Source organism: Hyaena hyaena, unplaced genomic scaffold, assembly GCF_003009895.1.
Source record: "Hyaena hyaena isolate Hyena2069 unplaced genomic scaffold, ASM300989v1 scaffold_163, whole genome shotgun sequence".
Taxonomy (NCBI): Eukaryota; Metazoa; Chordata; class Mammalia; order Carnivora; family Hyaenidae; genus Hyaena; species Hyaena hyaena.
This window is the reverse complement of record NW_024080794.1, coordinates 1,972,163-1,999,099: the sequence shown is the minus strand read 5'-3', so window position 1 is coordinate 1,999,099 and position 26,937 is coordinate 1,972,163. Positions and strand designations below refer to the sequence as shown.

Below are 26,937 nucleotides of genomic sequence, written 5' to 3'. Positions count from 1 at the left end.
ATTCTCTGTCTCCCTCTCTCTGCCACTCCCCCACTTGTGCTCACTTGCTCTCTCTCTCAAAAATAAATAAGTAAACACTTAAAAACAAATAGGAGCACCTAAATAGATAAAGCAAATATTTACAGACAAAACGGGAGAAACTGACCGTAATACAGTAATACTGGGGACATTAATGCCCCACTTACATCAATAAAGATATCATCCAGACAGAAAATCAATAAAGAAACATTGGCCTTAAACAACACATCAGACCAGATGGGTTTAATATACAGAACATTTCATCCAAAAGCCACAGAATATGCATTGTCTTCAAGTGCACATGGGACACTCTCATAGATAGATCATATATTAGGTCACACAACAAGTCTCAAAAAATTCAAGGAGACTTAAGTCATATCCAGCATCTTCTCTGATAACAATGGTATGAAATTAGAAATCAATTAAGAGAAGAAAACTGGAGAAATAAAACCCAAATATTTGGAGACTAAACAATATGATACTAAAGAAACAATGGGTCAATGAGTACATCAATAAGAAAATCAAAGAATAGCTTCAGACAAATTAAAATGGAAACACAACTTTCCAAATCTATGGGATACAGCAACCACTGTTCCAAGAGGGATGTTCATAGTGATACAAACATACTTCAGTAAATAAGAAAAATTCCAAATAAACAATCTAACTTTACACCTAAAGGAACTAGGAAAAAAAGAAAAAGAAAAAACAAGGCCCAAAGTTAGTAGAAGGAAGGAAATAATGAAACTCAGAGTAGAAATAAATGAAATAGAGACTAAAAAGGATAATAGAAAAGATTAATGAAACTAATAGCTGGTTCTTTGAAAAGACAAACAAAATCAATAAACTTCATGAAGAAAAAATGACTTATCAGACTCCTCCAGAAAAAAAGAGAAAGGACCCAAATTAATAAAATAAGAAGCTAAAGAGAATTACAACCAGCATCACAGAAATACAAAGAATTATAAGAGACTATCACAAATAATTATATGATAACAAATTGGACAACCTAGAAGAAATGGACAAATTCCTAGAAACATACAATCTTCCAAAACTGAATCAGAAAGAAACAGAAAACCTGAATAGACCAAGTATGAGTTATGAAAATGAATCAGTAATTTAAAAATCCAAAAAACAAAAGTCCAGGACTAGCTTCACAGGTGAATTTTACCAAACATTTAAAGAAGAGTTAGTGCCTATCCTTCTCAAATTATTCAAAAAAATTAAAGAGGAAGTAACAATTCCAAACTCATTTTATCCTGATACCGAAGTCAGACAAAGACACCACAAAAGAAAGAAAATCTCAGGCCAGTATCCCTGATGAACATAGATGCAAAGATCCTCAACAAAATATTAGCAAACCATATTCAACAATATATTAAAAAGATCAAACACCATGGTCAAGTGGGATTTATTCCTAGAATGGTACACACCATCTGCAAATCAATCAATGTGATATGCCCACATTAACAAGGCAAAGGATAAAAATCATATGACCATCTAAATAGTTACAGAATAAGCACTTGGCAAAATTCAACATCCATTTTTATCCTCCTGGCCATTAGGCACCGTGATAGCTAGCCTGTGTGGCCCAAGCAAGGTCTTTCAGGCATTTGGCTGGGCAGCTCTACATGGGGTCCTAGCCATGAGGCCAAGAACACAGCTGGAAGTAGAGGCCTGGTATGAGGGTCCTGGAGGAAACCATATTATGGGATGGGTGCTCCAGGCTTCAGGGAGGTTGGGGGGGGGGAGCCTGCAGCAAGGGGGCCAAACTGTAGGTGGCCCTTGTTTCACTCCAGTGTTTGCCTTGAGTTGTACCTTCAACATCCATTTATGATTAAAAACTTCCAAAAAGTGGGTATATATAGAAGGAACATACCTCAACATAATAAAGGCCATATATGATAAATCCACAGCTAACGTCAGGCTCAATGGTGACAAGATAAAAGCTTTCCCTCTAAGATCAAGAACAAAACAAGGATGCCCTTCTTGCCACTTTTATTCAACATAATACTGGATCCCCTAGCTACAGCAATCAGACAAGAAAAATAAAACGCTTCATTCATATTGGTAAGGAAGAAGTAAAACTGTCACTATTTGCAGATGACATGATACTATACAGAGAAAATCCTAAAGACTCCACCAAAAAACTATCAGAACTAATAAATGAATTCAGTAAAGTTCCAGAATACAAAATTAACATGCAAACTTGGTTACATCTGTATATACTAATAATGAGCTATCAAAATAGAAATGAAGAAAACAATCTTATTTACAACTTCATCATAAAGAATAAAATACCTAGGGATAAATTTAACATAGTAGGTTAAAGACCTGTACTCTGAAAACCATAAAAAGAGTTTATTGACGAAATAAATTGAAGACAACACAAATAATTGGAAAGACATAACATGATCATGGATTGGAAGAATTAATATTGTCAAAATGTCTATACTACCCAATGCAATCTACAGATTCAATGCAATCCCCATCAAAATACCAATAGTATTTTTCATGGAACTGGAACAAATAATATTAAAATCTGTATGGAACACCAAAAGACCCCAAATAGCCAAAACAATCTTAGGAAGGAAAAACAAAGCTGGAGGTAGTATGCTCCCTGATTTCAAACTACACTACAAAGCTATATAACTCAAAATAATAAATATTACTGGCAAAAAACAGACACATTGATCAATGAAATAGAAGAGAGAGCCCAGAAACAAACCCACATTTGTATGACCAATTAATCTATAACAAAGGAGGCAAGATATACAATGGGGAAAAGACAGTCTTCAATAAATGGTGCTGGAAAAACTAGACACCACATGCAAAAGAATGAAACTGGACCATTTTCTTACACCATACATCAAATATACTCAAGATGGATTAAATACTTCAGTGTAACACCTGAAATCATAAAACTCTGAAAAGAAAATATAGGCAGTGAGCTCTTTGACATCAACTCTTAGTAATATTTTTTGGACCAGTCTCCTTAGGCAAGGGCAACAAAATCTATAACAAACAAATGGAATTACATCAGACTAAAAATCTTTTGCACGTTGAAGGAAACCATCAACAAAATAAAAAGACAATCTACTGAATGGGAGAAGATATTTTCAATTCATACATCAAATAAGGGATTAATATCCAAAATATATAAAGAACTTATATAGCTTTAAAAAAATCTCATTTAAAAATGGGGAGAGGACTTGAATAGACCTTTCTCCAAAGAAGAAATTCACTAATAATCAGGGAAGTAAATCAAAGCCATAATGAGATGTCACCTCACACCAAGCATAAAGGTCATTATCAAAAAGATAGGCAATAAAAAGATTTTTTTTTTTTTTAGTAAGGTAAGGATGTGGATAAAAGGACCCTCACACACTGCTGGTGGGAATGTAAGTTGGTGCAGCCACTTTGAAAAATAGTATGGAGGTTCCTCAAAAAATTAAAAATAGACTACCATATGATCCAGCCATTCTACTTCTGGGTATTTATTTGAAGGAAACAAAAACACCAATTTGAAGAGATATATGCACCCCCATGTTCACTGTAACATTATTTACAATAGACAAAATATGAAACTAACCTAAGTGTCCATAAATAGATGAATGTATAATGAAGATGTGGTATATATATGAAATATTACTTAGCCATAAAAAGAATAAAATCTTGCCATTTGTGACAGCATGGATGGACCTAAAGGGTATTATGCTAAGTGAAATAGAAAATGATTAAAATACAAAATGATTTCAATTATATATGGAATCTCAACAACAAATGTCATATGTCAATGATATCTCATTAAAGATGAAACAAAAGAAAGACCCATGAGTGGTACAAGCTAGATTAAACCTAGACTTCAGGCCCCAGAGCTGCACACTAAACCACTATGCAGGAGTGCTATAAAACAAACAAATCACATTTATTTACCCTTTTCTCTGGTGACATTTAGGTTGTTTGCAATTTTCCTTACTATGAACAAGTTTCAGTGAACATCATTGTTTCCTATCTCCCTTTGTATATGTGGAACATTTCCTGAGGGTATATACATCAAGAGGAATAGCTTTTTTGTTTGTTTTTTGAAAGAACAGAGCAGAGCAGATGTTGTTTAAAACTTTCTTCTTCCTTTCAGAAAAATATTTTTTCTTTGATAGAATATATGTTCCATGAAGGCAGGGATTTTTGTCTGTTTTGTTCACTGCTATATCCTAAGCAAATAGAAGAATGTCAAGCACATGAGACATACTCAATAAACACCTGGTGAAGATATGAATGGTTCTGGAATATTAGGCTCTATTGCCTTAATTATGCAAACTCTTTTTATATAGCTCCACACTGTATAAGGAGATTTCTGGTTACTCATCTTTGTACATTGAGAATTTTACTTAAACCTTGGGTTTTTCCACAAAAGGGGGCTGGAAGAGAGGATTCTTCTTGGATCCCAGTACTTCCTCTGATGTTACTGGTATTTTTTCAAGGATTTTATTTCTTTTTTAATCTTTATTTATTTATTTTGAGAGAGAGAGAGAGAGAGAGAGAGAGAGCGAGCGTGCAAGGGAGTAGCAGAGAGGGAGAGAAAATCCCAAGCAGGCTCTGAGCTGTCAGTTTCCCAGGAACTGCGAAATCATGACCTGTGCTGAAACCAAGAATAGGATGCTCAATCAACTGAGCCAGCCAGGTGCCCCTCCTCAAGGACTTTAACTGGGAAGTAAGGAACAAGTTCTATGACCCAACAGCCTGAAGAGAATGGGGAGGGAACCATGGATGTAAATGACTTGGGATAGTCTCCCCTGAGGCCTGGTGTGGCTTGACCTTGTTGGTGCTGCCACACACCATGTCAAGGCCATGTCAAGGCCATGCCAAGGCCATGTCCAGGCCTTGCCCTTGGAGAGATGCAGCTCAACCACTGCTAGTCCCATGGATACCACCAAGCCACCGTGGCTAAGGACACTCCAGGGAGGAGTTCCCAGCCTGTCCTAGTGCTCATTGTTGTTCTTACCCCTCGTACCTCCAAAGTAGGGCATGTGAATGAGATCCCAAACCAGACTCCCAGATAGCCCTCAGGGGCCAGTGCAAGCCATCCCTCTCTACCCACAAGAACTTCCTTTCTTTTGCATCTAGCAATGGTACAGGCATCCCCATGTTTCTACTGTTGGTCACTTCAGCCATGTTCCGAATAGGAGGAATCAGAAACACATCTACCTCGCTATTAACTTATTTTTAGCTGTGTTTTCCCAAGATGTCCTAAGTCAGCTAGAGACAGCAGAAGAGTGGTTGAACAGAAAATGGTGGACTGCTGCTTCTCTGTGAAAGCAGCTGCATCTCTGATTCTAATTTTTAAACCCGTTTTTAGTTTGATACCTGGGTGGTAGAGATGGCACATCTGACATCTTCGCATGTAAAACACAGGAATGATTTTCTTGCTCACTGATGGAAGAGGACTTTGGATTGGGTGGCTGTCCCTACTGTCTTGTTTCCTCTTGTCTGTTCTCCACAGCCCATTCGTTCTTTTACACCTCTCTTTGTGTGAGTAATCTCCTTTTCGCTTTTGTGCCTTACTCGAGACCCATGCTGACAACTGAGCTGGCAACTGTTAGGAAGCTTCTAGCATTGACAAATCCATCAAATATCGAGTGAGGGAGGCCTAGTAGGTGCCAGACCTTCTCTCGGAAGCTGAAGAGAAAATATTTCCCAATCTCATAGAGCTTACAACACATCTCACAAAGCTACCTTCTAATAAAAGAAATAGATAATAAATACTTAAGCATTATGTCAGGTGGTGCTACTGTAAGGGAGAAAAGGAAGTCAAAGTACAGGGCAAAGAATGCTGGCGAGGTGCTACTCAGAGGGCAGAGAAAACCCCTCTCAGACCCACTTCTTCCTCATATCCTTAAAAAGGTGACAAAGAACATTGAAATATCCTAGCTATACAATCATACCTCGACAGGATTTCCTAGTAGCTATGAGAAGCAGACAGACATATGTGTGTTTGTTCATGAACATCCCTAGTAAGGTAAGACCACTTTGTGTATTATGAAATCTGGAATCTCGAAATCAAGTACATGATTCTCTAATGTCTATTAGTGACTCTAATGTCGTCACTTACAAAATGAAATCAACCATATCGTAGGGTTATTGTAAAGATCTAATAAGGCAGCATATATAAAGTGCCAGGCATACACTTAGCACTCAATAAATGTACACATTTTTTTCCTCTCTCCCTTCTCTTTTCCCAGGCTCTTACCTTGATAAAAACAGATAGCCTTCTCCCCAAGCCATACACATGATACCATAGAGATGCTTATGAAGAAACAATTAGAAATTAGATTAGTTTTTCTTCATTGTACAATGTCCTCAATCCATAGAGCCTAGATCTCTTTAGATAATTTGTAGTGAAAACAAACAATTCCTTACTGGGTTCCTCCTGGAGGCTGAATGGGCCCAGAATGATGCCATTAAATAGAGAGAGAGTTCAATGAAATGCCAAGAGGTAACTAAGTCACTAGATAAAATTACAAATGTCCTGTCATGTGAGCAAGTGAGGAAGGGGTTTTAGACCCTGGGAGGTGGGTGTTGACTACATCTCTCTCCAACATATCATAATCAGGATAAATATGGGTACTTATTTAAAAATATAAATCATCCCCTCCCATTGTCCCCAGTGATTCCACATTAATAAAGAAAATAAATTCCCTGGTATTTTTTATGGCCAAAGAAATATATCATCAGTAATGACAAATAATAAAAGATGGTTTTCTCATCCTTAACAGTTGAAATCCAGGTAAACTTAACCTTTTAATAAACCATGTAAGTGTTTTTTAATTAAACAACAAATTCAAAACCAATTTCATTATTCTTTCACGAGGGTCACTCCCAGGCACCTCTTCCTTCAGTGTAGAAGTAAAAGCTCTGGACTAGAAATAGGAAGTCATCCCTATGACTCTGATCAAGATGTCTGACTTCTCAGAAATCAGTGTCTTAGGCTTGGACTGGATTAAAGGAACATCTTGTGCATGTCTGCGATCTTCCTATTAAAACTTTCTTCTCCTTTTGTTTCTTCCTCTATTTCTGCTGCTTCTCTAATCATAAACCAAACCTGAAATATTATCTGGGTTCAGTTCAGCAGCGTGTTCCTCCACTTTCCCAACAGCTCCAGGACTACGATGGTGGAGAATCTCCTGTATAGCTGGGTAACCTTTCCACCAAATAATTATAAACACATATCTCACTGTATATTCTTCCTCTCCGTGAAACATTTAAAGCATTTATAGTCCTTATTCCTCCCAACCTCCAGAGAGAGGTATTATAAGGACTCTCAGGCGATGGACCAAGGAGATTTAAAATCCACCTTAGGAAAATCATTATAAATGTAAAAGGCTAGTAGTTTCTCCAAGTAGACCTAAGTGAATAAAGATCTGATATGTCCACCTACCTGATGCTTTATTTTCATATACACAGACTTGGAATACCACAAACTTTCTATTTTGGCTTTGCTTTTATTTACGAGAGCCCTGGCCTCATAAACAAAAACGCCGTGGCCCAAGCCTGCTGGCCGGGTAGGCTGTGGAGTATGGGGTTAACCTCTCACTACTTAGCCAACCTAACTGATCCCCCTCACTGCTTCCCATATTTCATTGTGTCCCTTGCCTCTGTCTTATCATTGTGTCACCTCAGGGAAGTTTAGTGTCAAAAAATAATGAAAAGGTGTTTCGCCTGATGGAAAATTTCATGTCATCCAGAGACATGAACAAAATAAAAGATAGCTCTCAGCAAGCGTCCTTTGAGCCTAGCTGAATCCATGTTACAAACCATTTGTGATAGTGCCAAAGGGAACCGGAAGATTGCAAAAGAAGCTACATGTACTAGAGTGCAGTTCCCAGACTTTGATAGGTAAAGATTTAAAGAAATTCCAGGGAACTGACATAAGGTTGACAGCATTTTTCAAATAAGGCCTTAAAAACAGAAAGAAAGACTACCCTCTACTATTGCCACTTCATTTCAAATGGACAATTTAGTGGTATATCCATGCAATGGAATATTATTCAGCCATAAAAAGTAATGAGGTTCGGATACAGGCTACAGCCTAGATGAACTCTGAAAACAGTAAGCTAAGTGAAATAAACCAGACACAATACACAATGACAGAAAGAAGATCAGAGGCTATCAGGGGCCAAGGAGAAGTGGGGATGGTGGGTTATTGCTTAATGGGTAGAGTTTCTTGAAATAGATACTGGTGATGGTTACACAACATCACATAATGCCACTGAATTGAACACTTAAAAATGGTTAAAGTAGCCCCACAGGGGGACATTTTCTCACACACATACACACACACACACAGTGCAAAGCATAGAGGTAAACAGGTCGTCCACAGATGCTTTCATTGATATAAGAGGAAAGGATAGATGCAGATCCAGGTGAGTTTGTCAATGAAGCTGTGGAAACAGATAGTTCTGGATCATCTGCTGAAAGTGAAAGGGTCTTGGGGCTGGAATCCTATCTCTTCTATCAACTCGATACTCTTTTGCAGGTTTTGATGTTCCTGGTGACCTGGCTCTGTGTTTACCTAACCAACACATTCACGGATATGAACCGTCCACTTTAGTCAAGCCATTCTCCTCACTAGCCTAGGAGAACATCCAGCTCTCTCCCAATGCATGTTGCTAATCCTTTTTCTCTGTTCAGCCACATCCTCCCCATCTTCAAGGCCAGCTCAATAACCATTCCCACATGGAAGAGACTATCTCTTCCATAGTTTTCCTAGCTTCCAAATCATCCTCAGTGACTTCCCTGGCCTTGAACACCAAAAGCAAATAAAATGTTCTTCCCCATCAGAACTTACTTACCCACAGTAGTGTATTGATTACTGTTTTCCATTTGTTAGACTTTTGTAAGCTCCTTCTCTTAATCTTATTTATTGAGCAAGTACTAGTAGTCTTTTAAGTACCCAGCAAATGCTGCTGATTAGTGAATAATTAACAACAGTTGGTATTTATGTAGCCCACGCATTCCACAGTGCTTTCACACATATAATTATCACTGTTTACCATAGTATTTTAAATCCCCACAACAAACTTATTAATGAAATATTAGCCCCATTTTAATGAAAAAGAACCTGAGGTGTCAAAGAATCAAGTGACGCGTGCTAGTTCATATGCTAATAAATACTTAATAAAATAATTGCTTAATAAAAAATTAATAAGTAATTACAATCAATCTTGTGTATTAAAAAAAGTTTGCTACTATATTTCCAAATAAGAATAAACCTAGGAAAGGCTTTTCATATAGGAAATAACACATTTATTTTGTTATTTAGTCTTTTGTCACACAACCTGAGTCTATCTAGCCAAGTCATTTCACAAAACTATTTTCAACTTTAAAAACTTAACAAGTAATACGTATTTGTCATAGAAAAATGAGAAAGTCAGTCTGGTGGGAAAAGTCCATAATCCTACTATCTAAAGTCAACAACTACCAACAGATACCTCTTTACACATTTATCTCTATAGACCCTCTTTCTTTGAACAGAAAATGGGATTTTTGATAGACAGCTTTGTTAATAGGCTTTTTAACTTAATGGGGGGAATGAATATATTTGCATGTCAAATACATCTAGGTTCCCATTAATGACTGCATGACTTACAAGCTAATCCTCTATTTTTGTATGTTTAAGTTGGCTTACATTTTTTTCTATCATATAAAAAACTCTGTGATGAACACTTCCCTATATTCATGAGCTTGTCCAATTACTACTGCCTTAGGATGAATTCCTGGGAGTAGGAATTCCAGATCAATGGTAAGAAACTATTTTTGAAATGTTTGTGGTTTGGTTTTTTGTTTTATTTTGTTTTCCATGAAATAGAGGTGATAAAACAGATTTAGGGGGCATGCTAAGTTTTAGGTACTCTGTTGTACTCAAAATTTTTTTAAACCAGGTAAAACTCTGTTTTTTAAATATGTCCAAAGAATTTAAATAGGTGGTTTCAACATTCAAGCCCCTTCAAACTATAAAAACATATTGGTTGAAAAGCATAGAACTCTAACAGTGATTTGGAAGACAAGACGTATCCTAATTTCAATAACCTTTATTATTTTTTTAATCAAATGAGAAGTAAAAGCAGGAAAAAAAGAACCATTTGTAAAAACAATCTCCTCCAACTTTGAAAATTTTTATTTTTCTGATTCAAAAAATACATATTCATTATAGAAAATTTGGAAAATACATAGAATAAAGAAAATATGAATTTCCAAGAATCCAACAATACATAAGAGAGCCTTACAGTTTTACTACTTTCTACACAGGTGTGCTTTTTAACAATTTGCCATTTTCCTTTTCTTGCCCACCAGACGCCCCAGAAGAGAGGGGAAGACAGATCCTTGAGGGCCACGGCCTGTGACATCCACCACACCATTTCATCCTTACTGCAGGCCTCCCTTCTTGCTGAGCTGTGGCCTGGTTCCTTGCTTTCTCCCCAGATTGCTATATAAATGCACGACCCACCTGCCAAAGTGCTGAGGCTCCCGGGCCTGCAGAACTCCCAGCCGGGAGGACTCACAAAATCAACTTCCAGCTAGCTGCCTGCTTCATTTCCGAGCCAGGCTTCTCCCAAGTCACACCTTGAAGATTGATCTCAGCTGATCAACATCTGAAGCAGCAACTCATACTTCTTAAAAAGTATATAGTGCTGTAAAGTTTAGCGAGTTCTCTCACACACATTTAACCTCTGCAAAAGTCTTCTGAAATGGACAGAGCAGATATCCTTATTTAACAGAGAAGGAAACAAGGTGTAGAGGAGCCAGGTAGAGATCATGGCTAGTGAGTGGCAGAGCTTGGATTGGAAGCCATAACTTGACTCCAAGGTCAGAGCTCTTTACCTAGCCATTAAGCCATGCTTAAGTCTGACAACTAGATATTAAGAACCAGAAGGGTCTTCAATATATCACCTAATCTAATACCTGCTTAGTATTCACACATAAGGAAAATAAGTCCCAGAGAAGCTAGGTGATTGCCGAAAGTCACCAGCTTTCATGATGAAGAGGATCTAAAGGCACAGTCTTCAGACTCCCAGGCCAGTGCTCACGCCAGTCGTCCCTAGAGAGATGTTCTTTAATAAGCTGGTCTCTCATCCGGTGTCTTCTTATTAGCCAAATGTCAACCAGGAATTAAAATCCTAAAAGTGTAGAATGTTAGAGCCAGAAGGAACCTTCAAGACCACCCAGGCCAACCCACTCATGTTCCAGATGAGGAATCGAAGATCCAGAGCCCATGGCTTCTGTCATTCAGTTCTATTTACTTTCCTTCCAACTCATCGTATCACTTCCCTTCTGAGTAGTTAAAAACAAAATCTGGCCAAAGATGTTTACTTCCTTCTTTGACACTCAGTGTGCCACAGGCCACAGATCAGCAAAGTCAAAGTGAAACTAAATGGGATTTGAATTCAAAAGATGCTTAGTTTGTAATAGATATACCCACCATGACTGTAGCACAAAATATCTCAGTTCTGGTGCGTTCTAAAGCAGCCGCCCCCACTCTCCACCCTTCACCTCCATAACCAGAGAAAAGGCCTGTTGAAATGTGTGTGTCTTAGGAAAGGTACCAACGACCCTTCGGAAGTCACCCATTACTTGAATCTGTGAAAATGTAGCAATACTGTTTGGCTAAAGACTTTTACTCCACAAATCAGCCAGGAATCCTGATTAAAACCGGCAGCACATCGCCAGGGCTGCCAGTTCCCTGACCCCAGTGGACCCAGACCCTGCTCTCACCATCTTTGTATCATCTGTGTATCATCCAGATCAGCTCCCGAAAGTATGCTACCTTGATTCTCCTGAAGCAGGTCCATGGTTCTATGGCTAGCCTTACTTCTCTAATGAGATGGAAAGCTCTTTGAGGGCAAGGCACTACTTCTTCCATTGCCCCTCGCTTCAAGAAACTTGAAGAAGGATAAACAAAACCATGTGTAAAACCAAGCGCAGTCACAGAGGTGTAACAGGAAGCCAAGGAGCCCAGAAGACGAGCATCTACTGATGGGGAGGGGTAGCTGCTGGGTAAGGTAACAGATCCGAGCCTTAAAGGGCTAGTGGAATCAGTCGGGCAAAGGTAGGCGGAAGGCAAGCCAGGCAGGCGGGCCAGCGTCAGCAAAAGCAAGGAGAGGAACAGTTCAACGTTGCCGGGGCATCCAGTGCAAGGCGGGGAGTGGCGGGAACTGGGGCTGTAGCGGTGGGCCCAGCTACGAGGCGGCAGGCAACAAGCCCGCGCAATTCGCGCTGACCTGTACCGGGAGGGCCGCTTACGCGATCCGCGAGTAGACGGATTTGGGCGCCCACTGCGAGGCTCTGTCAGTGACCGCCGGCGGTGGCCGCGCCAGCCCCCTCCCCCGTGCACCTGTGCGCCTTCGCAGCTGCCAAAGCAAACGCAGCGCTGCCTCAATCCGCTAGATTTTCAACGCGGGCCGCACGCCCCCCCGGCCACTGCTGCCTTGGGCCCCCCGCCCCCTGGCCCTCTCGTTTCTCCGCTCCGATTTAAAACGCCTGTTGACGCACTGTGGCGAGTGCCTGCGCGCTGGCGGGCGGCCCCGCCGTTTTCTCTGCAGTCGCCACCGGGGTTCCTGGAGAAGAATCCCTGCGGGCCTCCCGACCCCGGGCTGGGGAGGCTGGGGGCGGCCAAGGCTCTCTCGGCCCGGCTGGCCCGGGGCCTGGCGCGGCGGCCGGGCAGGGGCCGGTGCCATCTGGGGCTTGCGCAAGGCGCAGTGCCGAAATCCGTCCTCCCGGGAAGCGCAGCATGGAAACAAACAGGACGGGCCGCCCTCCGCTCCCGGCCCGCGGCCGGCCGGGCACCGGGGAGGGCGCGGGCTCCCCCGCAGCCGGGCTCGGGCCGGGGCCGGGGCCAGGACCCGGGCGGGCGCGGCGGCGGCGGGGCGCGGGGCGGAGCGGCTCGGGGCAGGGGCTCGCTCGGTCCGCGCGCCGGCGCCCAGGCCGTTGTCATTACCTGGCCAGTGTAGTTTTCCCCGAGCCCGGGAGGCCTCGCAGGAGGTAGAGATGTTTCCTAAAGCTGTGGCGGCGCGGAGGTGTCCCACGCGGGGGCGGCGGGGCCGGCGGACGAGGTTGCTGCTGCTGCTGGAGGCTCAGCCTCCCAAAGGATTCAAGAAAACTCTCCTCCATGGGGTGGGGGTTGGTTGCAAGAGCCCCGGGTTCCCTTTCCTGAAGTCACGGTCTTGGCCAAAGCTGTTGTTTTTGTGGCTCTCCGGCCATGTGATAGATGGAGGGGCGGGCGCTTGGAGCCCAGCCCCTCCTTCCCACCCGACAGAACCGCGCTGCGTGGGAGGGGGCGTCCCTACCTGAAAAGCTGGGGACGCTGGGAGACTGACAGCCCGGAAAACCTGAGCGGCGCGCTCCCCACTCTCCTCCACCCCCCCCCCCCCCCCCCCCCGCCCTGCTCTCTGACCCCCTCCGTTGCCTCTCGGTGCCCTTCGCCCTGTGGGGACAGGGCCTGCCTGCTGGGACACTGGGACACTTCCCCTGGGCCGCCCGCCGTGGAAGTCAGGCTCTCAGCAACAGCCCTCTTCCACCCCACCCCCGACTGGCCTAGACCTTGAAAGTGAAATAATTTTAGTCGACGATTAAAGAACGTGAACAGCATTTTGAATAGTTAACAATAAAGTCCATTGTCCTCCCCCTATTTGTGAGCACCAATATCTGGCTAGTGTCCCAGCTGCTAATACCACTGTCCCGGGGCCTGTATCATTTTTTTTATCCTTCTTTATCAGCCTGCCAAAAAACATTCTTAGAAAGCTTTGTTGCTTCAACATAACTTTAAATCTCTTCATCGGAAAAAGCACCCCTTAAAACTCAGATGTATCTATCGACGGTAGCATAAACTGGGTCTCATGGGAAGGAAGAACTAGATTGCCCAGGAACCCACTCTGCTGCCGCCTGAAAAGCCAGGGCCTCTCTGGACCGATTTCAGCTCCCCAGGGAAAAGAGCAGTCCACTGAAACCCTTTCTAGAGAAGTATCCAGAACTGAGTTCTAAGTTCCAGGAACTGGGGAGTGCCAGTTGGTTGATCACCACAGCGCTCTCCAGTATTTCACACTCAAAGAGTGTGACAGAGTGATCCTATTTTTTGAACCAAAATTCAAGATGCATGGACTGAAAGAGACAATATTAAAAATACCATGCTGGAAAAATCCAGGAGGTATAGTGGCTTTGGCTGTAATAATTATTGGAGAGGAAATACATTTTGCTTCTGGCAGCTAAGGTATGAAAAATTTGTAAAAGGAATTGTGAAGAAAAGCAATTTTATTCTTAAACAAAATCCAGAGATTTCACAAGACACTTTGGAAGGAAAGCCCAAGTAGGGAGGGGCTCTTTGCTGAGAATCCAACCTAGGGATTCCTCTGGATGGGTGGGGGAAGGCAGATGAGCTGTTCTTCCTTGAAAATCCCTTCCTAGAATCAGAGGTAGGATCTTGGCACTGCTGAGAAACATTAGAATTTCAAAACCTTCTCTAAATATTAGGGGGAAACCATACGGGAACAGAGAACACACATGACTCATAAAAAGAGTGATGCTTTAATGTATGTATCCCTTACTTCTATGTATTCTATCATACTTCTCATGAGAGTGTTTGTGCCCAGCCTCAAATACTACCTTTTTCATTCTAGACTTGCACCATCCAAAACAGGAACCACCAGCCACGTGGGGCTATTGAGTATTTGAAATGTAACTAGTACAAACTGAGATTAAAATACACACTGAAATTTGAAGGTGCAGTATGAAAAAAATGTAAAATATCTCAGTAATTTTTATATTGATTATGTGTTGAAATGATAATATGTTGGATGCGTTGAGTTAATATATTAAGTTAACCTCATTTGTTTTTTGTTGTTTTTTTTTTTGCTTTTTTAATGTGGCTAATAGAAAAGTTTAAATGACACATGTGGCTGGTGTACTCTTAGTGCTGCACGAGACCTCCATCCACTTCTATGTCCTCCTACAAAGGGGGGCCCAGGCAATGTGGGATGGGGCACAGGAGGACAAACAGCTTTGGGGTCTAGAGGCTTTGGCACATGGAATCTGCAGTGTCTGTGGCAGATGGAACTACCTAGTAGATGCTGGGAAATATGAGTGTGTTGCTCAGAAGAAAAGTCTGAGCTAGAGATGGAGCTTTGGAAATCCTTGGCCTATGCAAAGAATACAGAAGATAGAGCAGACCCAGGAGGGGGCCCAGGAGACACTAGCATTTGAGGCCCGTGTCTTTGAAGGGGGTCTCCTAAGGGAGAGTGTGAGAGAATGGGCAGCAAAGCAGACCGAACTCTAAGGTAGAGAGAGGTGTACGGAGGCCCAGGGAGAAAGAGCTTCAGGAGGAGAAAATGGCCAGCAGTGGAATGACCTTAGATCCTTGTCCTTTCTCTCAACCCCCACATTTCAGTAGTCAACAAGTTCTGGCTGTTCTCTCTGATTTATTCCTCAAAACCACACTGTTTATCTGTGTATCTGTTTCCTCCCACTAGACTGTAAGTGGAAACGATGTCACCCTTGTCACCCCAAGATTTAACAACATAGCCTGAACAACATAGTTCTGAATGTCAATTCAGAAGACGCTTAGTAATTGTAATGTGGACCTAAACCACTTTCTACATAGTTAAGTGGGAGCTTGGGATTTCCTAACTATTAAGAATGAACAAGATAGCAATAATGTCAGCTAAGGGGTGAACAGTCAGTAAACATATTGACAGATGTGAGACCCAGTTTGCTGTCAGCCTGCATTCAGACTTTCCTGGTTCTGTCTAGGTGCAGCCTCCAGAGAGAGGGGCTGCCCCAAAGTCAGAGGACCCCTGTGATAGAACTCCTTAGTGCCCTCATCTCATCCAACCAACTTTTCAGCTCTGGGGTTTTGTTCCATCTCTCATTTATGTGATGACCAGCACAATCCCACTTTGCTGCACTAGAAACCATTACCATGACAGATGTAAAGAAAATTATAGGTCGTTTTCAGCAAGTGAAGATACACTCAAATGTTCCTCTAATTGCTACTGGTTAAAAGACATGGAAAAAGGAGGAGGTACACAAGAAGAACACACAGTAGAACCGTTTAAAATATGCAGGCAGTAGCATTCCCAGTTCTCTCTCCTGTCTCTTCTTTCCCTACCAAAATTTTTCTAATTGTTTTTAATCAAAAACATATTATTAGTCTTATCTCCATGTATATGTCTCTTGTCACATAAGTGGTTTGCATGGACAGGACAGGAAAGAAGTCTGTTTGCGGGCTTAACTGTTTCCGTGGTGGACTCCTGATTTCCGGCACCTCCAGCTTGCACCTGCTGTCACATTTCTGCACAATTTGACCAGTCGGAGGGAGGACCTCGCCCTCCTCTCTAGTTACACTGCGCCCTCCTGGCTCTTCTCTTATCCTTCCCCCTGAAGCCACTTGGAGGCTGCAAGGAAGCTAGAAGTTCCGGGAAGGAGGACAAAGGGAAGAGAAGCAATGTGACATATGTATTCCACTTGGCTGACGTGACAGAGGAAATGCACGGGACTCTGGTGGCTTGGGAGAGGCCTGCCGTGCAGAATGTTCTCTGGACGAGCCTGATTTTGCTCCCTGTACCCCACCTGCTTCTACCTCCCACACTCCACCCTTTACTCTCTTTAGTGCCTCACCTTTCCCCCAAGGGGAAGACCATATCTTCTTTTCCACAGCACCTATGTGCCACTGTGCAAAAGGCCACTTGAGGATTATAAGCTTTGAGGAGGAAGCCTGGGAGCAGAACAGAGCAGCCTCTGCCCATTTTTCTACAGCTCTATTCTGGAAACTGGGGCAAGAGGATAAAGACAGGGCCTGGGAAGCTGGGGACATTCTGGAACCCAAGTACAAGCCTGAGTGGATAGGACCCAGCAGGTTTGCACCAACTGAGCAAAGGCATTTCAGAACTGATCACTATTCATGCTACACTCATTGTTAAAATATTTTTGGAATTGTTTTAATGTTTATTTATTTTTGAGAAAGAGAAAGACAGAGTGTGAGCAGGGGAGGCCGAGCAGGGGAGACACCAAATCTGAAGCAGGATCCAGGCTCTGAGCTGTCAGCACAGAGCCTGATGTCAGGCTCGATCGAACTCACAAACTGTAAGATCATGACTTGAGCTCAAGTCGGACGCTTAACTGACTGAGCCACCCAGGTGCCCCTCTCATATTATTATCTCATAACATTTGTAAGAATACCCTTGGATAAGGCATGGCAGTGTGATTCTAATGTATTTGTTAGAAATCAATAAATGGGGGCACCTGGGTGGCTTAGTCGGTTAAGCGTCCGACTTTCGCTTAGGTCATGATCTCACGGTTCGTGGGTTCGAGCCCCGCGTCGGGCTCTGTGCTGACTGCCAGCTCGGAGCCTGCAGCCTGTTTCAGTCTGTGACTCCCTCTCTCTCTGACCCTCCCCTGCTCGCACTGTCTCTCTCTCTCTCCTAGAAATAAATAAAATATTTAAAAAAAAAAAAAGAGGATAAAATGAAGGTACATACTTAAAGAAATTGAAAACTATATATCCAACAAAGGACTACTATATGTAGTTCATATTAAAAATTTTTTCAAAATTCAACAAGTAAAAAAATATCCAATTAGAGANCCTCTCTCTGACCCTCCCCTGTTCACACTGTCTCTCTCTATCCTAGAAATAAATAAAAATATTAAAAAAAAAAAAGAAATCAATAAATGTCTCTGGCGAAGGCCTCTAAGGAAGCAAGGATTTGCCAGAGGCCAGAGTAGCTGTAGCTCTCTGGGCTTCGACCCTATTACTGGTCAGCTCTTCCCTAAAACCTTCCCATGCTGGGCACAGGCAAGTCCAGTTTCACAATGGCTCAGAGAGTAAGATTCTTAAGGGGTTCAAGCAAACACTGAAGACCCTGGTCTCTGTCTGGAACAGACCCACTGCCTAGTAGAAAGAGAAACTAAAACTGTATGAAAGAAGTGTAAGAAAAAGTATAGCTATTTTAAATAAAGCACTTAATTTCCAATAACTATGGCAGATGGAGCACAAATATTTAACTTCCACTCCCTCCTTGAAACTCCACTAAAATGTAAAAGCGCTTTTTTTTTGGGGGGGGGGAGTTAGTTTGCTATTATTTTTAAGCATAAACTATAGGAAAAAAAGATAGGATATCATAGTAACAAAAATTTAAAAACTAGAAAGCAAAGACCAAGTGTTAATTTGGCAAAAACAAACAAACAAACAAAAAACCCAAAACTCAAAAAAGTCCCTTGAATTATAGAAAGACATGAGTCAACACAATTTACCCTACATAACTCCTAAAATTTCAGGCACTAGAAGATTTAGGGCTGGAAGTGGGCTTTAACAGGAAGGTCAGTGGAAAGTCTGCTTAAGAAACAAACATCCAGAGTCAGGCAATTGCCCATCTGGTAGAGAAGCCCAGAGGTTTACTCCCTGGAGAAGGTATAGGGTGGAGGAGGAAGTAAGATAAGACAGACAAGCCTCCCTTTCTGAAACTAGAGGGATTAGGTAAATGCCTATGCGTTGCATAATAATCCCCTCATTTCTGTTTTTCAAATATGAATTTTCCTTTTTGAAGACTGGAAAGTGCAACAAAACTAAAACAGAATTTTGAAAGATAGTTACCTATAGATGGTGCAAGTCCCACAATCCCTAACCAACATCCCTGAGGTCAGATATGTTTCAGAATTCAGAAAGCATGTGTTTGTCTGTTGAAGATATGTAGTATGTGTGTATGTGTATATATATATAACCTCACATTCTGAGTGGGGACTGAGCACCATGTGGTAATTACCCCGTGGTAATTAAACACATTCATATTTCTGCAACGAAATGTATGAATGAATAGTCACACCAGGTGGGATAAATAAGGAATAAAATAAACCTTTTGGGTCAAGTTTTGCTGCCAAATTAGTTTTAATGCCAAACATTTAAGAAACAAAACAAACTAAAAACAATTTGTGATTTTCAAAGCTTTTTGGATTTCAGAGTTTTAGAAATGGAATCATGGACCCATACTTGGATGTAAGGCCTACCCTTCCATCCTGATGCAATTTTAAAATAAACTACTAAAGTTTTCTGTGCCTTATTTTCTTCCATACAACAAATTAAAATAGGGCAAACATCTTCAAAATTTGATAATAAAATATTCAAGTTATTACCTCTTTTGTTGAGTTTTTACTATTCAGATAACTAATCAAGAATGGCTGGACAGACTATCCAAACCAATTTTGGTATCCAATGAGTGTATTGTTGAAAATAATCCTTAGGGTGGGCACTGAGCACTCCTTCTTGACGATTAGGATCCTCAACAGCCCCAGGAAGCCTGGAGAATTCAACTACAAAACAAAAACAAAAACAAGAACAAAAAACCAAACTACAAGCCAAACAAGTCTTGACAAAATGGTGACATACACAGAGTCTGTTGTCAGTTCCCCAGGCTCTTTCCATATTTAAATAAGCCACTACCTAGGTACCTAGGCCTTTCCTCTGTCCCCACAATCCCCATGCCCTGCCCAGCCCTGTCTCACTGGAGAGTCAGTGTCCCTCACATTCCCCAACCTCCTGTCTCTAAATCCAAACCTGTCCTCTGTCTCATTCCCTGAGGATCCAGCTATTTACATTATAAAGTTAATAATAAATACTCTAATTCGTGCAAATGTGTTACCAAGTTTATTAAGTCAATGTGTTGCTCTCCTAGGTAACACAATTTCTATTTTGCCTAAGACATTTCAAAGACTATGCTTTAACCCAAGGAGGTATTTAAAGAAAGGGAATTAACCCTTCTAAGAGCCTGTTATTTTTCAGGCACTATGTTAAGGACTTTGCAGAAGTTATTTCGCTTAATCCTCATTTAATATTCCCATGACAGGTTGCTATAATAAATCTATGTTCTACACATGAACAAACTGAGGCTCTGAGAGGGTAATTTGTTTAGGGCCACACAGCCAGTCAGCAGTAGCTTCAGGATGGGAACTCATTCTCTTCCAGCACCCTGTCCCACCTCCTTACAAGAGTGACACTATAAACACCCCGGCCGCGTCCAGGAAGAGGATTTTAAAATAGGCAGAGACTTGTGGTTCCCAGAACCAACCACATTCTCCTGCTATTTCCCTCTTTATACATTTCTATCTACCCCTTGTGGCCCACTAATCAGCACATTATGCCAAACACAAAACAGGGAGGTGTGTTCTCATTAGAACTATAAAAAAACCTGTAGAGCCATAACACTCATAAAGTTCTCCAACAAGAAAAGATTAATAATTAATAGTTAGGGGTGATTGTTCTGCAGGAGGGGACCAGAGGCCAGTTTAGCACAAAGGTGGAAGAGGAATATAAAAATCAAAACTATGGTCCAGGAAGTGTCCTTGACACAAAACATCCAAATTTAGCACACAGAAAGACCCCAACTTTGCCACAGCCAAATGTGTCCGCTCTTGTTGCATGCTGCTTGCACTGTGTCACGCTGGGGCCGCCTTATGGGTGGGGGAGGGGGAAGGGAAACAGTCCTTTCCTAACTGAGGTCCTAACATAAATGCTATGAGGGCAGGAATGTTTTCACTGCTAGAGCCTCTGTCCATAGTACAATGTTTGAACTGAGGCAACACAATTAATATTTGTCAAATAAATAAATGAATTTCTTTACCACCTTTCTCTGGAATTCCTCATGGCCTCTTATCCTTTCTCAGACTACACTTATCCCACATTTTCAAGCGGTCCCTTCAAATCCCTAAACTCTTCTCCCAAACCTTCAGTCCTTCTCCTTCTTGCAGCAGAACTAGGTTTAAAACAAACAAAAACATTTTTATGGAGTATATGTATATTTCTAGCAGAGAAATGGAAACAGAAAACTCTTAGAAATAAGAGTTCAAATGAAGAAAGAAAACATATGGGTAAATGCAGAGTGCATTCAATTCTTATCAAATGCAGGCACATATACACTAAAATCATAGCAGCTGTGTTTATTTCATAATTTAGGCATTTCGAAAAAAGTGCAATGTGTTTATTTTAATGTCAGCTTGATGTCAAGTTTAAAATATAACATGAGTTTGTCTCCATGTTTTACCTCCTTCCTAGAGAATCTTTTAATATTTAAATATAACCTATATCCCTAATTCCCAGCCCTCATCACATAACAATCTGGGGCAAAGGGGCGGGGGTGGTAACCCCTCATAAACTGTGAGTTTACATAATGCTCTAAAATATGTTCTAACCAATAAAGTTGGAAAATAAATTTGGTAACAATAATCTAAGCTTTGTTGTATTTCACAAAAAGATCTACATTTAAAGGAAATAGAACATCACATGTGCACTAGCACGCAGGGTTGCTATGGTAACAGACTACATCTTTTATATTTACTCTTCAAATTGCGGTACATGGAGCTATTACAACCAAATAATGTCAACATCCACTTCCTTCTGATCATACGGAGGTCTCTGGAATAAATTGTACTTACAGTTCCAGAAATTCTCAATTTTAACCAATCTTCTTCTGTCTTTTCTAGAAATTGTAATTAAAATACATATAATAATGATTAATATTTGGCATTGGGGTTAAGACTGCATCATCATTTAACTCATGCAGGAACATTATCAAAACGGCAAAAGAAACTTAATAACCACTAATGTCCATTTAAACATTTAAAGTATTGGAATGTGTGTGAGTGTGTGTGTGTTTAGGTAGCTGTAAGTTCTACGTAGGGAATGAAGAGAAATAAGAAGTTTAGAAAAATGTATTTGGTTTTACTAACTCGGCACACCAAAGAAATCTACTTTTCCCACAGCTGTGCTTATATGAACACTTAAGAGATACCTACTATCCTGGAGTATATAAGTTTATGCTTCACTAAACCTTGTTTTTACCATCTATCTCAAAATGTACCCTTAGCATTGCCTCCAGGCACATTTAAATCACTATCAACTAATGTAAACCCTCTCCCCAGTATGTTATATAGTGTGCTACCTCTTCCAGAATTTCTATTACCTTTCTAACCGTCCCCACCAGTCCTCCTCCAGCCTCCTGGAAAATTTACAGCCCATCAGAATAGTTATGTCTCTCACTGTAGACCAACAGAAAACACCAATAATGAGGTGCTTCCAAGCCACATAAGTATGAATCTAATTTGTAGCTGTTACTCTATCATAACAGAGTAAGACTGAGGGCTGGACAAAAAAATAAAAAACTCTCCTAAAATGGGCACCTCAGTTATCCACAATAGGCCCTCATACCAGCCTACACACCAGCAAAGTTAGGGAATTAAATGCAATTTTCTCTTGGGACTTACTGAAAGAACATGGATATATTATCTACTCATCCACATATATTCTTTCTCTAATTTAATGTAAGGGGTGTAGCCCTTATATTGTGTTTGTGTGTGTGTGTGTGTGTGTGTGTGTGTTGTGTTTTGTTTTGTTTTAAAGAAACCAGTTGGAGGAGGTCTTCTTTGAAAGCCATAAATATATACCTCTACTGATGTCTTCCATTGCAAATAGATCATCTTCAGTGTCTCCCAGTCAAGGGAAACCACACAGTCATCAGGCAACAAAGATTCTGTGAAAATGAAAGGGAACATATTTCATCTCTAATGTCATACAGATTTTTACCCTAAATGTGAAGAAATGCAAACGTGATTATTTAGACTGACATAATAGTAAAAGCCCAGCTTGAAGGATATTTTGCTGATGGCTAAAGTAGGAGTTAGTTTGTCTCAAGTCTTTATTAGTAAACACTATCCTGACTCATTGAAAATGAGTATATGTATACATATAAACCAATATGTATTCTCATTAAGTATAAATACATATATCAATAATAAATATATAATAATATTATAATATATACATACATATTATATATACAATAGCTTCAAGTGGTACTATCACAGGGCATAGAATTTAGGTAGTCATCCTTTCTTGTGACATGTATAAACAGTGCTACTATAGCAAGTTTAGTCTTCTTGCAAATTATTCCTTCCACCTAAGAGGATGGGGGTGGGGGAAGGGAATCCTCACAGACAATTATGATGTTCATAAATAAGCCCAAACACTGATACATACATACCAGCCATACCAAACCACACAAAATATTTTTTCTATGCTCACATAGCCCTGGCAACATGGGTAGTTTGGTTTCTTCGGGCCTGTGTCTGGCTTTACTATCTAATCGTGCTGTGTCTACAGAACTCCTAAGGCTAGGATTCCTTTGGGTTCCCTGCCCTATTTACAAGGCCACTCACTGACCTCAGATACAGCAGAAGTTTGCTTGTCCAGCCTGGCCAAACAAGTCAGCTGACAGTTTCCACTTTCAGTTTTTTCCTTGCCTTTTTTAAGTGCCTGCCATATCCAAACGTGAAATTCTTTTCCTAGATGTTTCTTTTAAGCCGCATTTGTATAAGCACTACTTATAATTCACTTCTACATCAAAGCCACCCCCCAAAAACCATAACCTCATATGTTTTTCAACAACCCCTTAAGCACTGCTAACCTCACTCATAAAATATTCATAAGCTTGTCATTTATATTTTCTATGTGCAATAATTTTGTTTTGTGTTAGTCTTGTCTCCCCATTTAGAAGGTAAGCTATTTGATGAATGAGGTCTATTTCCTTTAGAAAGCTTTCCAAAGCTTAATTAATGGATGCTTGATCATTATTGCTCATTATGTCGGTATTGTGCATTCAAGGCAGCGGATTTAGAATCTTTTCACACCAGTGCCTTTATGCTTTCTGATGCTGATCTAAAGCAGTGATTGTTAATCTTTTGGAGTCAGGTGCCACCACCCCCTCCCCTTGCTCCAGAAGCTGACAAAAAATCTATAGACTTTCTCAGAAAAACAGTTCAAAGTGACACAAACATGTTTGCATATAATTTTAGAATATGGACCTAGGGCTAAGACCTCTGACCTAAAATGACTTCATTTACCTTTTAAAATTCCCTAAATTTTAATTACGCTAATTAAATGAATTAAATTAATTTTTAATTAGTATGTTTCTTTGGTGCATCTAGAAAGATAGCATATTGCAGCAAACAGTTAAGATGTGATTATTCACAAAGTTTACAAAATGATAAACATAACACTAGAACCTCAAGAGCAGGTGAATAATTGTGACTCCCTCGCCCTGAGACTTAGCCAATCTTGGGTCAGGATTCTGGGCACCAATTTTGTCCACAACAGCAGAAGTTTAAGAGCAAAGTAAACAATTCTGGAAGATAAGCTGTGAGACAGGAGCAGGGCCCAGGCACCTGGCAGGTGCAAAAAAGAAAAAGCATCTTGAAGATACAGGAGAACTGTAGGGATTGGAGCTTTGACTTCTTGGCTGTTACAATTTCTGTCCTCAAAGAAGGATACATATTCAACTCCATGAAATCACTAATACATGCAATTGACTTATGATAGGAAAAATTGGGATGTGTGCTAGATTTCCTGTTTAAGACATTTAGCGTCTTAAATGTATTTCTTATTTAGAAGAAATTTACTTAGAATTTTACTTAGAATATTAAGAAAAACATTTTCATGTGTTTTATTCACAAGTGGATTTTTCATTTCCAAAAACAGCAGCAGCTGGAAGGAATATTTCTAGTCAACAAGTCAGACTCTGTAATCTTCTTTTCAGTATCCTTCTCAAATAGTCTTTAAAAATTAAACTCAACTTATTTCAGATGATATGTTTTCATCATTTAATCTTCCCTGTCCCCCACTTTACTATTCTCATGTCTATGAGCCATATGATGAATGAAAAAGGAAAGAATCATACACCAAACAAGGGAAATGCATAAAATAGATTTTTAAAAAAGGACCCCATCTCTATTTGTTATATAATTACTGTTTGCCTGCCTCATCCTTGTTCTTCTCAATGTCTATTTATATTGAAAATCCAAGTATTCTAAGTGCTCAAAGATATTTAAGACTATGGTTCCTGGAAGTGAAGGCAGGCACATGACTCTGAAGGTCAAGCACCATTTGCTATGGGTCCTTTACTTCCATTGCTGAAAAGCATCACAAGATCAATTAACTGCATGATATCACTAATACAAGGTAGCAACATTTCAAAAAAGTACTCATATATGTTAAACAGGAATTTTTGTTTGTAGCAAATAAACACAATTTACCCATTGGAACTCCAGGGGATCCAAAAAGCTTTACTAGTTGAAAGGCAAATCCTAGTGATAATTGCAGTTCAAGGGAATCAAAGCCAGTGCTCGTTAAATCTTGGTTATCCTCAGTTTGTAAAGACTGTAATGGCATAGGTTCTTCCCGTGTCTTCAGCTTTTCATCAAAACTTTCATTTAAAAAGTGAAGATCAGAAGTGTCCCTAAAAGAGTACAAAGTATCAGGCTGGCTACTTAAAATTTCTAAAGAACTCAACCCTATGTCATGTAGTTGGTTACCTACTCTTGTCTGAGATTTGAAAGTCAAAGATGGTTTCTTGTTTGTAAAAGATACTATCCAAAAGCTGCAGGTATACTGTAGCACAAGAGAAGGAATAGGGTTTTTATAAAAATACACAGGGTGCCTTAGTCTACTGAATGGCAGGTAATGAGAATAAGATTGTCTACCAAAATTTAAAGGAGGATCTTTAATAATATGAAAGCAAAACCATGATGGGTGATGATCAAAGGTCATAAGTTTTTGCTTATTCTCTTCTGTATTGCTTATTTCTAAAATTCTATGTTTTTCTGCTTCCAAAATAATTTTTAGTCCATGAGTTTCTGTTAACATGACACATTCTCCTCTTTCTTTTACATTGATATATCTCTGTCCCAGTAAGTTAAAGTTTGGTGCCAAATTGAAAATCCTCTTCTCCCTCCTTTTCTCATTCTTTGTTGAGCATAAGTCACTCTTTGGCATATCCAGTTTAGGCAAGCAGCTTCTAAAGACATTTGTTTCCGTTTCTATGGTTGAATCCATATTCTCAGTTTGAGGTGACAAATCTTCATTTTCTATCAATAGCTTCTCCTCTATCAATGTTTCTGGACTGCTTCCTTGTCCTGAAGTTCCTTCAGAAGTGGAGATCAATTTAATCAATTGTTCCCTGCTATCCGGAGAGGCCAGCCTTTGCCATCTATCTCTCTTTGGTCTTTGTTCGCATATAAACTTATGAAGACCCTCGGGCCAGTTCCCATAACAGGGTTGCCTCTCAGAGCTCATCTGTAATTCGTCACCAGTCAAATTGTTTGAAGAGAAAGCCCAATAGTCATTTTCAGTTGTATTTACTCCGTGGTCCTTTCTTAAACTTTTATCTGAAGTTCTAGATCCATATTGATTGCACAGAAATGTTTCATTCAAGAGTCTTTTATCTACCCTCTCTCTCTTCTGCATAAATGAGCATGGGATGGCGGCAGACCCACCCTGGATATCTGATGTCAGGGGGTGCCTATCTCCCCTATGCTTTCCTACTTTCGTGCCAGGCCACTCATCACTTGCTGTGCAGGAAAGATTCTGAGTCATTGTTGGACAAGTAAGAGGGTTTTCATTTGGCATCAATGACATATTTAGAAACAAATCATCATGTTCTTTAGGGGGGTAATTTTTTGGTGTATTGTCCAGCTCAACTACAGACGTAACATTTGGAAAATGATCTTCAGGATTTATGCTTGTCCACATTTCATCTTTGTGGCTATTTACTAAATCTCTTAGTTCATTTCCCAGGCCACCAGTGAAGGTGCACGCCGATTCCCTTTTGGTGTCTTCCATGTCTTCGTCCTCACTCGGAGAGGGGTCCTGATCTCCTGCTGTGTGATAACTTAAGGTTTCAAATGAGTTTTCTCCCATGATTTTACCATGACTGTTCTGCTTTTTACTTCTTTTCCTGTTTCTCTTCTGTTTGTTTTTGTTGAACCGGTGCCCAGTTTTCTTCAAATTGCTTTCTCTGAAACGTAACAAAATTAATTATAACTTAATTTTTTGTATAA

At 40.5% G+C, this 26,937-nt stretch overlaps 2 protein-coding genes across 4 annotated transcripts in view; both read right to left on the bottom strand.

Moving 5' to 3' along the window:
• N4BP2L1 (NEDD4 binding protein 2 like 1) overlaps positions 1-13,356 on the bottom strand; it is a 34,483-nt gene extending 21,127 nt beyond the window's left edge. Inside the window, exon 1 of one of the 3 annotated variants that reach the window (XM_039239830.1) lies at positions 13,010-13,356. In XM_039239830.1, coding sequence (XP_039095761.1) covers positions 13,010-13,182 — 173 coding nt within the window. In that variant the 5' untranslated portion in view covers positions 13,183-13,356. The remainder of the gene's footprint in view (positions 1-13,009) is intronic. The other 2 variants (XM_039239829.1, XM_039239828.1) reach the window with 2 other exon arrangements.
• A 5,579-nt stretch (positions 13,357-18,935) lies between these two features.
• Positions 18,936-26,937, bottom strand: part of N4BP2L2 (NEDD4 binding protein 2 like 2) — a 67,824-nt gene continuing 59,822 nt past the window's right edge. The window contains exons 7-10 of the mRNA XM_039239832.1: positions 25,135-26,894; positions 22,492-22,577; positions 21,484-21,527; positions 18,936-19,365 (exon numbers count right to left, since the gene is read on the bottom strand). Coding sequence (XP_039095763.1) covers positions 21,504-21,527; positions 22,492-22,577; positions 25,135-26,894 — 1,870 coding nt within the window. The 3' untranslated portion in view covers positions 18,936-19,365; positions 21,484-21,503. The remainder of the gene's footprint in view (positions 19,366-21,483; positions 21,528-22,491; positions 22,578-25,134; positions 26,895-26,937) is intronic.